The following is a 14,253-nucleotide window of genomic DNA, read 5'->3' on the forward strand; positions in this document are numbered from 1 at the left end:
CTTTCTGTCCCTTTCTCCGTCACACTCTTTCTCTCTCTCCCTCTCTCTGTGTCTCTTTCCTTCTCTCTCTCTCTCTCTCTCTCTCTCTCTTTCTCTTTGCCTCCCTCTCTCTCTCTTTCTCTCTCTCTCTGCCTCCCTCTCTCTCTCTCTGTCCCTTTCTCCATCACACTCTTTCTCTCTCTCCCTCTCTCTGTGTCTCTTTCCTTCTCTCTCTCTCTCTCGCTCTTTCCCTCTTTGCCTCCCTCTCTCTCCATCTCTCCCTGTCTCTCTCTCCCTCTCTCTCTCCCTCTCCCTCTCTCTCTCTCTCTCTGTATTTCTCTGCAGAATCGCCAGCCTATGATGAATCAGATGACTGGAGTGTCAAACATGAACCTACCTCTAAGACCCAATGTTCCGAATCAGGTCTGCACTAACAGAGTGACAAATCGGAGATCTGCAGAGCGAAACTGCAGAACCCAGTGACATATTATTTTTTTTCTTATCTCCTAGGGGACCATTAACGCTCAGATGCTTGCGCAGCGTCAGAGGGAGCTGCTCAGTAATCATTTGCGTCAGAGGCAACGCAGCTTGAGCATGCGACCTCAGGGCCTCAACGTGCCATCCAACATGGCCGCCGGCACCATGGGCGGAGCCCAGATCGCCCATGGCAACCCTACACACTTTCCCTACACGCCCAACTATGGTAGCACCACCGTCATTAAATAATTCTTATAATGCATTTTATTTATGTAAAGCTTTTCTTTTAACCAGTGACACTTCATATTCACATGAATTTTAAATCTTTATACATAGATTTGGAAGAAACAGGTCTTGATAGTAGACATGTTTGGTGTCTGAAGGTTTACACTGGAGCTCTGAGACGATCGTAGATGCAACAAAGAGAATCTTAGAGCCACTAGTTTAACATTCTGTCCAAACAGTCCACAGGTCTGTCCATCTAACCACATTCAGACTCACAAGCTGACATCCTTTTCTATACATCTCTATCTACTGCTGCACAATACCTTCACAGTTTCACTATTTTGTGATCAATGACATTAACCCAAAATCAAGCAAACTCCATTCATGCTATTCAGAGGAGCCTGCAAGTTTTCGAAGTGACCACAGATTTAGGTACAGCTATCATAGAAAGTCATGACGTGTAGAGCTTAAAAGAAGAATCCTGTGCTGCAATTCTGACGATTTAAGTAGAGAAAGAAGGCTAATTTTGGAAAGAGACGCTGCAAAATGAAGCATTCATGGCGGCAACAATCATAAAAATAAAAACAAAAATAACTTTGTAATGGTTTTTTTTATTCCGTATCCTGGTATCACTCCATACAAAACAGGAGACTGACTGCATTATTACACACACAAACTCACATCTCTCTAATTGGTGAAATTTCTCCGAAATTGCATTTTAATTTAGTTCATTTAAGTGTTTTCAGCTATCGATTGGTTATCGATTGAATTTCTTCTTGTTTGAAATGAACAGTGGAGCCCACTAGGGGGCAGTAGAGTCAGAGAAATCTGCCCTATAAAAGATAGTAGTGGAAAATTACTAGCAAATTCAGACAGTATATATATAATATAATATATAATTATAACATAATATTTATAACTTGTCGATAGAAGCTTCCTGTAAAATGTTTTATATGTGACGAGGTTATGGGTTAAATCAGCAGTAATATAGAAATATCTTTTTAAATGAATATTAAATATTTTTAAAAGAAAAAATTGAATTGCTATAAAATAAAAGAAAAACGTAGATTAAAATAATCTTAATAGTAAAATTAGAATCGTTGGTTCACAAATAAAATTTAAGCAAGCATAAAATAATTTCTGGTTTATTTTTTTCCTGTTTTTATTTATTTATTTTATTTTATTTTTTTAGATAAATGGAAAGCAACTGATCATATATTTTATGTGTTGTGTGTGTTAGGAATAACTCAGCAGCCTGACGGCGGGTTCGGAGGTGCAGCGACCCCTCAGAGTCCCCTTGTGTCCCCTAGAATGGGTCACCCCCAAAGCCCCATGATGCAGCAGGGTAATGCCACATTTCAGTCGTCTCCAGAGATGAACGGCTGGACGCAGGGCAACATGAACACCAACAGGTAGACACACACATAAATATTTCAAATATTATAGAGTTTTAAATATGGATCGGTTGCCAGTTTTTAATGGATTTACTAATGTTGCAAGCATCATGCAGATAAAAGCAGGAGAAGGTTTTCTCTCAGTGTGACTGCTTCTGTTTTCTTGTTGTTTTTCTTTCCACAGTATGTACACTCAGCAGGCCAGCAGCGCTGTGTATAACAGTAACGGCATGAGCATGAATGTGCCCATGACTCCCAACACCAACAGCATGAGCAGCATTGGTCAGATGGGCACGGAGCAGGTTAGACACACACACACAAACACCTTGGTTTGTAATATGGGTCAGATGGTCATAGAGCAGGTTAAACATGCACCTTGGTCTGTAACGTGGGTCAGATGGTCATGGAGCAGGTTAGATACACACACACACACACCTTGGTTTGTCACATGGGCCAGATGGTCACAAAGCAGGTTAGATACACATTCACACACACATTAGTTTGTAATATGGGTCAGGTGGGCAGGTTAGACACACACAGAAACACACATATACACACACACACTTTAGATTGTAACATGGGTCAGATTGGAAGAAAGCAGGTTAGACACACACACATACACACTTTAGTTTGTAACATGGGTCTGATGGGTACAGAGCAGGTTAGACACACACACACACACACACACTTACTTTAGTTTGTAATATGGGTCAGATGGGCACGGAGCAGCTTACACGCACCTTGGTCTGTAACGTGGGTCAGATGGTCATGGAGCAGGTTAGACACACACACCTTGGTTTGTCACATGGGCCAGATGGTCACGAGCAGGTTAGATACACATGCACACACACATTAGTTTGTAATATGGGTCAGGTGGGCAGGTTAGACACACAGAAACACACATATACACACACACACGCTTTAGATTGTAACATGGGTCAGATTGGAAGAAAGCAGGTTAGACACACACATACACACTTTAGTTTGTAACATGGGTCTGATGGGTACAGAGCAGGTTAGACACACACACACACACACACACACTTTAGATTGTAACATGGGTCTGATGGGTACAGAGCAGGTTAGATACACGCACACACACACACACACACACTTTAGATTGTAACATGGGTCTGATGGGTACAGAGCAGGTTAGACACACACACACACACGCTTTAGATTGTAACATGGGTCTGATGGGTACAGAGCAGGTTAGACACACACACACACACTTTAGATTGTAACATGGGTCTGATGGGTGCAGAGCAGGTTAGACACACACACACGCTTTAGATTGTAACATGGGTCTGATGGGTACAGAGCAGGTTAGACACACACACACACACACGCTTTAGATTGTAACATGGGTCAGATTGGAAGAAAGCAGGTTAGACACACACACACACACACTTTAGTTTGTAACATGGGTCTGATGGGTGCAGAGCAGGTTAGACACACGCACATACACACACTTTAGATTGTAACATGGGTCTGATGGGTACAGAGCAGGTTAGACACACACACACACACACACTTTAGATTGTAACATGGGTCTGATGGGTACAGAGCAGGTTAGACACACACACACACACTTTAGATTGTAACATGGGTCTGATGGGTACAGAGCAGGTTAGACACACACACACACACACACTTTAGATTGTAACATGGGTCTGATGGGTACAGAGCAGGTTAGACACACACACACACTTTAGATTGTAACATGGGTCTGATGGGTACAGAGCAGGTTAGACACACACACACACACGCTTTAGATTGTAACATGGGTCTGATGGGTACAGAGCAGGTTAGACACACACACACACACGCTTTAGATTGTAACATGGGTCTGATGGGTACAGAGCAGGTTAGACACACACACACACACATTAGATTGTAACATGGGTCAGATTGGAAGAAAGCAGGTTAGACACACACACACTTTAGATTGTAACATGGGTCAGATTGGAAGAAGGCAGGTTAGATACACACACACACACACTTTAGATTGTAACATGGGTCTGATGGGTACAGAGCAGGTTAGACACACACACACACACACTTTAGTTTGTAACATGGGTCTGATGGGTACAGAGCAGGTTAGACACACACACACACACACACTTTAGTTTGTAACATGGGTCTGATGGGTACAGAGCAGGTTAGACACACACACACACACACACACACTTTAGATTGTAACATGGGTCAGATTGGAAGAAGGCAGGTTAGACACACGCACATACACACACACACACTTTAGTTTGTAACATGGGTCAGATGGGTACAGAGCAGGTTAAACACACACACACTTTAGAATGTAGTGGATGGTGTCTGGTTTCTTATCCCAAATTCTAGATATCGGGGTAAAAAAAAAATGTAAAAGCGAGATGCAACACACATAATGTTTTAATAAATTTATTTATTTTTTTAATTAATTTTATTTATATAATTATCGAGCCGTTTATTGAACGAATGCAGTTCTTACATTCTCCTTTTTTTTCTTTTTTAAATTTTTTTTATTTATTTATTTATTTTTAACCATTTATTTTTCTCTTTTTTCCCGCCATTTTTAAAAAAAATATTTTAAAATATTTTACTAGCACATTTATAGCCACGTTAATGTGTATGGTTTTCTTTCTTTAACTTAACATAACTTTATTGTCCTCAAAGGCAGTTCTTTATGTAGACAGCAGTGTACATGTTTATTACATGTGTATAACACGCTCATATAAGGTTGTGCAGCGTGATAGAAACCACAATAATACATTTTTTACTAATGTTCTATTTATTCCATCATCCTTTGCAACCCTTTAAACTCAGTGTTTAAGCAGCTCTGTGCTTGCAGTGCATTATGGGTAAGTTTCTTGACCCCTGAGAATTCCACTGGTCGTATATTCCAGGTCATATAGTGAGTGTGGAGTGTAGTAGAGAGGTGATAAACATGGCGAGAGTTTTAGCCGTATGAGCTCAGCGTCGGTCTCCAGAGAGCTGCTCTGAAACTTCTCGTGGTTAATGAAGCGCAGTGTTACACGCAGGAGTTTGGTAAAAGGTCTGTGTGTGAGATTTACTAAATGCGCTTGTTTATGCGACCCATTACAGGTTGCAGTGTGTTACGTAGAGAGACTAAGTGTCCTGGTTTCTGTAAGATGAGCTCGTTAATAATTGACTCTCATTAGTGAGCAATCTGAAATGGTGATGGAACTGAGGCAGAGATTTTATTCTTTAAATGCAGGTCGAGTTTTGACCATAAACAAAGTCTGTGTACACGTAAACTCTCTGTCTCTCTCTTTCTCTCTGTGTGTGTCTGTTTCTGGCTCTTTTTGTCTGTCTCTCTCTCTCTCTCTCTCTCTCTCTCTCTCTCTCTTTCTCTCTCTCTCTTTCTCTCTCTCTCTCTCTCTCTGCCTGTCTGTCTCTCTGTCTCTCTCTGCCTGTCTGTCTCCCTCTCTCTCTGCCTGTCTGTCTCTCTCTCTCTGCCTGTCTGTCTCTCTGTCTCTCTCTGCCTGTCTGTCTCTCTCTCTCTGCCTGTCTGTCTCTCTGTCTCTCTCTGCCTGTCTGTCTCTCTCTCTCTGCCTGTCTGTCTCTCTCTCTCTGCCTGTCTGTCTCTCTGTCTCTCTCTGCCTGTCTGTCTCTCTCTCTCTGCCTGTCTGTCTCTCTCTTTCTGTCTGTCTGTTTCTCTCTCTCTCTCTTTCTCCCTTTCCCTCTATTCCTGTCCCTGTCTGTCTCTGTCTCCCTCTCTCTCTCTTTCTCTCACTCTCTCTCTCTCTCTCTCTCTCTCTCTCTCTCTTGCGCATACACACACACTATGGAATGTGAGTAGCTTACATACACTACAGCAGCAGTGGATAAAGATTTGGTTGAAAATGTTGCAGTGTTGCTTTAATATCGGGAAATATTTACATAATATTTACAAAATTTTCCCATTCAGTTTACAGGCATAACATTATGACCACGGACAGGTGAAGTGAATAACACTGATGATCTCCTCATCATGGCACCTGTTAGTGGGTGGGATATATTAGGCAGCAAGTGAACATTTTCAAGTTGATGTGTTAGAAGCAGGAAAAATGGACAAGTGTAAGGATTTGAGCGAGTTTGATGAAGGGCCAGATTGTAATGGCGAGATTACTGGGTCAGAGCATCTCCAAAACTGCAGCTCTTGTGGGGTGTTCCTGGTCTGCAGTGGTCAGTATCTATCAAAAGTGGTCCAAGGAAGGAACAGTGGTGAACTGATGACAGGGTCATGGGCGGCCAAGTCTCATTGATGCACGTGGGGAGTGAAGGCTGACCCGTGTGATCCGATCCAACAGACGAGCTACTGTTGCTCAAATTGCTGAAGAAGTTAATGCTGGTTCTGACAGAAAGGTGTCAGAATACACAGTGCATGACGGGTCAGGGCTGTTTTGGCAGCAAAAGGGGGACCAACACAATATTAGGCAGGTGGCCATAATGTTATGCCTGGTCAGTGTACATCTTTGGCTCATTTTTGTTTCATTAACTTGATAAGAGAGGAAAAAAGGAAGCTGCTGTGTATAACTGCTATAATGTAAGTGATCGTGGGATTCTGGAACATTCTGTTAAAACCAAACTCGAAGTAAAAAATGTTGTTTTAGGAAAGTATTCAACTTTCTGATTGTTTCGGATCGGGTTTAATCCTTACATGGCCTGTGCTTCATCATCTAATATTGACACCGTGTGATGTCATGATTAGCTTCATACCGTAGCTTCCATTCCAGCAGTGAAGTTGTAAAACAGTCGTTTTTCTATTTCAGCTCTTAAGCCTCGTAAAGTTGTATGAATATTTAACCAGGCCGCCGCGCGCACTTGGCGTTCGGTGTCCGCTGATTTCTGATTTATTTCCAGCCAGTGTTTACAGTAACTAGTTGCTCTTAATAATTTAGCGTTTTTTTCCATTAGTACTTTTAAGGAGTTATGACCGCCTCTATTTATTATCACTTGGTGGCCTTCTAAAGTTTGGCACTGGGCCGCATAATTAACTGCGCGTGTTCGAGATTGGGCCGAAAGTGCTTTTAAAGTCAGACGTTAACCTGCGTGATGTGTTGCCCTCTTCTCCGTAGTACATCATTGACCTTAATGGTGCTCTGAGAACACTTTAATGAGTCAATCCTCTAATCTCACGCTGTGATTTATAAAAACAGGCCTGTATCAAGAAAATAGATGGATGTTATAAAGGAAAACTTAATCACACTCAAACTGAGACACTGAGTTTCTAAGAGAGAAATGTTAGAAAATTTTGTGTGTTGGTTTGTGTGTATTTCCAAAATAAAATAAGTTTTTACTTAAAATTAGTAGTTTTGGAGAAGCAGCAAGCAGTTCCCTAGATATGGGAATGTTATGGAAAGCCATTGGTTAAGAAGATGGCAGAAGTGAACAAAGCTTTATCATGATTATTGTTAAGAATTGAAGTTATTATTATTTTTATTATTATTATAAATAATAACAGAAACCTGATGCACTCTATCTGGATTTTACATTAATTGCCAAAATATATTGCCAATTATTATTATTATTTACTTATTTTATTTACTTATTTTTTCATTTTTTAAATTTTAAGTTATTTTAGAATCATAAGTTAATTATTATTATTAATAATATTATTATTATTATTATTATTTAGTATCCTGTCGTAATCATTTTTGAGTACTGGGTTATAATCAGTGGCTATGTTATACACTTATCAGGCATAACATTATGACCACCGACAGGTGCCGTGAATAACACTGATGATCTCCTCATGATGGCACCTGTTAGTGGGTGGGATATATTAGGCAGCAAGTGAACATTTTGTCCTCAAAGTTGATGTGTTAGAAGAAGGAAAAATGGGCAAGTGTAAGGATTTGATCGAGTTTGATGAAGGGCCAGATTGTAATGGCGAGATTACTGGGTCAGAGCATCTCCAAAACTGCAGCTCTTGTGGGGTGTTCCCGGTCTGCAGTGGTCAGTATCTATCAAAAGTGGTCCAAGGAAGGAACAGTGGTGAACCGGCAACAGGGTCATGGGCGGCCAAGTCTCATTGATGCACGTGGGGAGCGAAAGCTGACCCGTGTGATCCGATCCAACAGACGAGTTACTGTTGCTCAAAATGCTGAAGAAGTTAATGCTGGTTCTGATAGAAAGAACCATGACGGGTCAGGGCTGCTTTGGCAGCAAAACGGGGACCAACACAATATTAGGCAGGTGGTCATAATGTTATGCCTGGTCAGTGTATATTAACGCGTGTTAAAATCATGATGAAAAGCTGAGCTGTTCAACAAAACAAGTAATTTCAACTCCTGTACTGGATATCACAATTAACAGTTCACAAAAACGTTTTCAAAAATCATCCAAGCCAAAATTTCAATATTTGCTGCTTTCAGTATTATATTTTGTGTTACTTTAAGTAATAGTTGGATATGAAATCTAACAGCTAACTTGTTTTGTCCATGTGCAATATTTACACACAGGTGTATTCCCATAAAGAAAATCACACAGCCTTTAATTCCCTGAAGCTGAACACCGGACTAACTCTTCTTTCTCTTTTTGATATTTTTCTCAGCCAAAGTATTGTTGACCATAAGTGGACGAAGCGTGATTTCCACCAGCACGGGCCAAGAGCAAGTCCTGTGCCCTTCAGAGGGTCCCTACGCATCCCCAGAGCCCTACAACTCCACTGTCCCCTGCTGGAGGGAGATCATACACACACACACACACACACACACACACACACACACACACACACAAGATTTGTTATTTTGGAACTTTACTGGCCTCCATTCAAATCTATGGATCCTACACACACACACAAGGCAAAGTCCATTTGTTGTATATGTATAAAACCGCATTCACCGTAGTGTGACTTAGCGTGACTCTCCTATAAACGGTGGCATCAGGATCCTGTGAATGTATTCTCTCTCTCTCTCTCTCTCTCTCTCTCTCAGTGAACCCAATCCACACACACACACACACACTTCTATCCTCCTACTGTTCTGTCCCATAGTCCAACAAAAATACCACGGCTGCGCCCGGCGTTGAGCCGCTTTTGCCTTTTCTTTTCTTTCTTTTTTTTTTATTATTATTTTCCTCGAGAATGAGAGTGACTTTAAAGATTAAAACTCTGCACAGATCTAAATGTTTTGCAGGCAGCATAACGATTTGTGCAATCAGATATTATTCTATCCGGTGTGTCAAAGGAACAGTTTTTCAGCCAGGAATAAAAATGTACACAGTTTTTACTCCCGAATGCAGTTCCATCAGACGAGACATGTTTTGTGTACACAGTTTACTTGTTTAGTCTGGAGTTCCGAGACAAAAACGTAGCTTTAACAAGTAAGGAAAGTTTATCTCGTAACTTTTAATTTTTAAATAAACGATTTTGCGTGAAAGCTCGCGATAGTTTGTAGTTACAAATTTATATTCATATTTATGTATCCAAAGAAAGCGTTATCAAAAGAACCCCCACCCCACCCCCCCACCCCCGAGTAGCATTTATGTTTAAATTCCTACGACTCGAAAGGTTGCAGCAAAGTTGTAGAAATGTTATGGAATGTTACTGAAGAACTGGATGTACTTTGAGGCACATATTTGCAGAACAGATTCAGCGTGAAATGGACAGGCATTACTTAATAGCAACGCAAACCCTGGAGCTCTGGTATCTAAAACGAAAGAAACCAACCTATTAGACAAAACGTGTCTTGGCTGATCAACTGCGTTTGATATGGTGGTGACATTATGTACATTAAAAGGTGTTTTTTTTGTGATAAAGATCTTTTAAATTTAATTCTATTCTCATGTATAGTGTTTATTTTTTTTTTTTTTTTGGTTTCTTTTCTTTTCGGAAAAATGTAGATATCTGTAATGAGCTAGCGATGAGAAGAAATCCTGGAATGATGCAGTGAACTTCGCATTTGCTTCTTCAGCTGTATCACTTACTATTTATAATTAAGAACGTTTTGGAATTTTGTTCCTGTAGTTTCAGAGCAGATCATGGATTTTTATTATTTTCTTTCTTTCTTTTTTTTTTTGTGCTTAGCTGATAGATTGTACATACCGATAATTAAAAAAAAAAAAAAAAAGATATATATTTATTTTGGATTTTCAGCTCTTCCGTTTTTCCCCTCCAGCCTGGTCTTAACTGCTTCTTGAATGTTTTCACGTGTGTAAATTTCAGAGTGTGTGATTTTATTTTATTTTTTTTTTTCATTTTTATTATTTTTATTTAAAAAAAAAAAAAAGATTAGGGCTGGGCGATATGGGCAAGACATCATATCATGATACACTTTCACAATGTCTGAGAAATTATGGTTTGCTAATTAAAGGTAAAGCTAAAAATAAATAAATAAGTGGAAAATTAGCAGCAAAAAATAATAATAATTCAATTCATAAATGTTTTGAAAGAGTATTATTTTCTAAATCTAGTGGCTAAACAGGATTTCACCTCAAATTTGTGTTCCATGTGTTATTCCTGCTGTTCATAACATTTTTGGCGAAGATTATTAGAATTTTTTTATTTTTTAATTATTATTATTATTATTATTATTTTTTTAAATAAACAGGATCAAGAAAAGAAAATTACAGGATTTCATAGGCCTCTACTCACTCAGTGTCATGAAAGCATTATCACATTGTGGTATCGCTCGGCCCTACCTATGGTACTGAAGCAGATGAAGCGGGTTATTTTAGACTGTGTGTGTGTGTGTGTGTGTGCAAGAGCTCGCCGTGTGTACGGTGTACAGCTAATTGCTTTGCTTCTCAGCCTTTTAGAATTTAAAAACCCCAACACAGCCATAAACACAGCACTGATGTGTTGCTTTTGTCTGTCGTGTTCCAAAAAGACGAGCAATAACTTGGTAAACGTTTGCTTTGTTCGTTTTGTAATTTTGTACAAAATTTTGCTCTCCCAGTTTTTGGACCCAGTATTAAGGATAAACGTTTTTTATTGTGGTTTATATTTTTTGGGCGGGGGGAAGAAATACTACTAATAATGTTTCAAATCTGTACGTTCCTCAGTGATAAACCGGTGTTGGTGGGGCAGCGCTGGACTTCGGGGTGGCTATTCTGACCAACAGGGTCTGCAGATCATAGAGTCGAGTCCTTAGATGTAATATAAGAGCGGACCTTAGTGGGTGTCTTCTGAGGCTGACCGATGGGAACGTCAAATTACAGAACAGTCGTTGGCATTCATATATGCACATGTATTTACACACAGGATTTGTGACAGGGTTTCAAAAATGTTGCTAATAATCACTGTACATGCTAGCCAGTTAGCTAACATAAATTGGCCTAACAGGATTTTAAGTCATATTCATAAATGTTGGTAATAATCACTCTAAATGCTAGCCAGACAGCTAACATAAATTGGCCTGACAGGAATTTATTCCTAAATGTTGCTAATAATCACTGTACATGTTAGCCAGTTAGCTAACATAAATTGACCTGACGGTATTTTATTCCGAAATGTTGCTAATAATCACTGTACATGTTAGCCAGTTAGCTAGCCAGTTAGCTAACATAAATTGACCTGACAGGATTTTATTCCTAAATGTTGCTAATAATCACTGTGCATGTTAGCCAGTTAGCTAACATAAATTGACCTGACGGGATTTGTGACAGGATTTTTATTCCGAAATGTTGCTAATAATCACTGTACATGTTAGCCAGTTAGCTAGCCAGTTAGCTAACATAAATTGACCTGACAGGATTTTATTCCTAAATGTTGCTAATAATCACTGTACATGCTAGCCAGACAGCTAACATAAATTGACCTGACAGGATTTTATTCCTAAATGTTGCTAATAATCACTCTACATGCTACCCAGAAAGCTAACATAAACTGGCTTGAAAGGATTTGTGACAGGATTTTTTTGTCACATTCATAAATGTTGACGATAATCACTGTATATTCTAGCCAGTTAGCTAACATAAATTGGCCTGACAGGATTTTATTCCTCAGTGTTTTATGTTTTGTTCCATAAATTGGTCTGACAGGATGTTAAGTCATGTTCATAAAAGTTGATGATAATCACTGTACATGCTAGTCAGTTAGCTTACGTAACTCAACCTAATGGAATTTCTAACAGGGTTTTTGGTTTCAGATTATCATATACAAGCTCTATGTTAGTCAACTAGCTAGCATGGACTACTTTTGAGGATCTGGTGCTAATCAGAAATGTTTTTTATATTAGATATCTTTCATAATTGTGAGCTCGGTTGTTTTTGGCCGAGTTAAAGCCTCTCCCTATCAAATACACCATAAAAATAGCAATCTTGTAAGGTCATTTAGTCTGGCCATGGTTTTCTGTATCCTTCTCAGGGAAAGGCGAGTCCCATGATTCTGTTTAAGGTGAAAATGTGAACAATATGGCAGTACACAAATCTCTCTTTTCCCTTTACGTACACTACTGTTTTGTGGTTTCAGATAACATTCGGACATCACTCTGTTTGGAAGTCCAGCGCTGTTGTCCTGCAGTGACACTTGGTCGGGGGTAGCCACTTACTGAATCCAAAGATCGTCGCCATTTTAAATGGGTGTATAAGCCATGAGGTGGAGGCGCTGTGGGGGTTTTTTAAACGCGTTTTTATCAGCCACTTTACACCGACACCTGTAGGGTTTTTTTTTTCTGTTGTGAGTGTCATTGTGCTCTGTAGTCGGCCAGTAGCATAGTGCTAACTGCAGGAAGCTAAGATGCTAAACGCTATCTATATGTTGCCTTAGACCTTAATGTTGCATACAGAAGAGAGCTTTGTGTTACATCTGTACAGTCCGTCACTATTATGAGCTCACCACTCTTCCCACTCACTTTACTCAACTGGGTCTTTCCTTGTCCATTCGATGAGGTGGTGTACTCAAGAGGTGTGTTTTTGTTTTTGTACTTTTAATGTGTATGCTTTACCTGGAAAGTCTACCTTATTTCAAGCTTTGAAAGGTGATTCCAATTATGTACCTTAATATTTTTTAAAGGTACACATTGATGGTATTCAGGTTAAAGATCTATATTAAAGGTTCAAAAATAAAGTGTAGCACCTCAACAACACAGAAAGATCCAGTTTATTCTTCTCTCTCTCTCTCTCTCTCTGTTTCTGTCTCTCTCTCTGTTTCTGTCTCTCACTCTCTCTCTCTCTCTCTCACACACACACACACTTTGTCTCTCTCTTTCTCTCTCTCTCTCTCTCTCTCTCTCTCTCTCACTCACACACACACACACACACACACTTTGTCTCTCTCTTTCTCTCTCTCTCTCCCTCTCTCACTCACACACACACACACACACACACACTTTGTCTCTCTCTTTCTCTCTCTCTCTCTCTCTCTCTCTCTCTCACTCACACACACACACACACACTTTGTCTCTCTCTTTCTCTCTCTCTCTCTCTCTCACTCACACACACACACACACACACACACTTTGTCTCTCTTTCTCTCTCTTTCTCTCTCTCTCTCCAATTCATGTTTGTTTTTTCGTGATCAGCTGTGGATTTATTATTATTTGTACAGTTCTGATTTCACCTATTCAGTGATGATGATGATGATGATGATGATGATGCAACGGGAAATCGAAGCAATATGTAATTTATGGACCTTTCAGTAAAGCCGACAGTGTTGCGCGTTATGAAATGTATTATTATTATTATTATTATTATTATTATTATTATTATTATTATTATTTTGTGTCTCCGTGCACATTGAGAGCTCATCTGTTCACGCGCCTCGGTATTTCTGATATTTAGTGTGTGAGCGTTTTATGCAAAACTTCTTTAAATAAATAAATAAATACAAAAAAAGGTTATGCAAGTTGGCAAACTAATGCGGCTTCGCGGATGCTGTTTGATGTTTGGAAATAATAATAAATTACTGTTGTAAATAAAGAATTCTGTTTAAAAACCAAAGTGTCTCGTTTATTTATTTCTTAATTGTGTGTGTGTGTGTGTGTGTGAAAAGCGGAGTGTGCGGCGCGTGCGCTTTCTGGCAGTACTGGAGGCTCGCGCTTGAACTAAATAATAATAAAAAATAATACGAAAGGCTTAGTAAATATCTGCTATCTGGAATTTTAGAAATCTCGTTGATTTAATGAAATAAATAATTTAAGCTGTGCTGTATTAGAGCATCTTTGTTTTTAGATACAGCATTGCATGTCTCATTCATCTTAACGCTGTGTATTTTAGTTATTAAGCATTCTCTTAA

General features: G+C 39.4%; 1 protein-coding gene across 4 annotated transcripts in view; it reads left to right on the forward strand.

The window, feature by feature from the left end:
- ncoa2 (nuclear receptor coactivator 2) overlaps nt 1–13,958 on the forward strand; it is a 70,430-nt gene extending 56,472 nt beyond the window's left edge. For all 4 annotated transcript variants that reach the window (XM_058375837.1, XM_058375841.1, XM_058375838.1 and 1 more), the window contains exons 18-22: nt 325–402; nt 490–682; nt 1,922–2,093; nt 2,260–2,377; nt 8,632–13,958. In XM_058375837.1, coding sequence (XP_058231820.1) covers nt 325–402; nt 490–682; nt 1,922–2,093; nt 2,260–2,377; nt 8,632–8,646 — 576 coding nt within the window. In that variant the 3' untranslated portion in view covers nt 8,647–13,958. The remainder of the gene's footprint in view (nt 1–324; nt 403–489; nt 683–1,921; nt 2,094–2,259; nt 2,378–8,631) is intronic.
- Nucleotides 13,959–14,253: the final 295 nt, after the last annotated feature.

The sequence above is a fragment of the Hemibagrus wyckioides genome, linkage group LG23, assembly GCF_019097595.1.
Source record: "Hemibagrus wyckioides isolate EC202008001 linkage group LG23, SWU_Hwy_1.0, whole genome shotgun sequence".
NCBI classification, from domain to species: Eukaryota; Metazoa; Chordata; class Actinopteri; order Siluriformes; family Bagridae; genus Hemibagrus; species Hemibagrus wyckioides.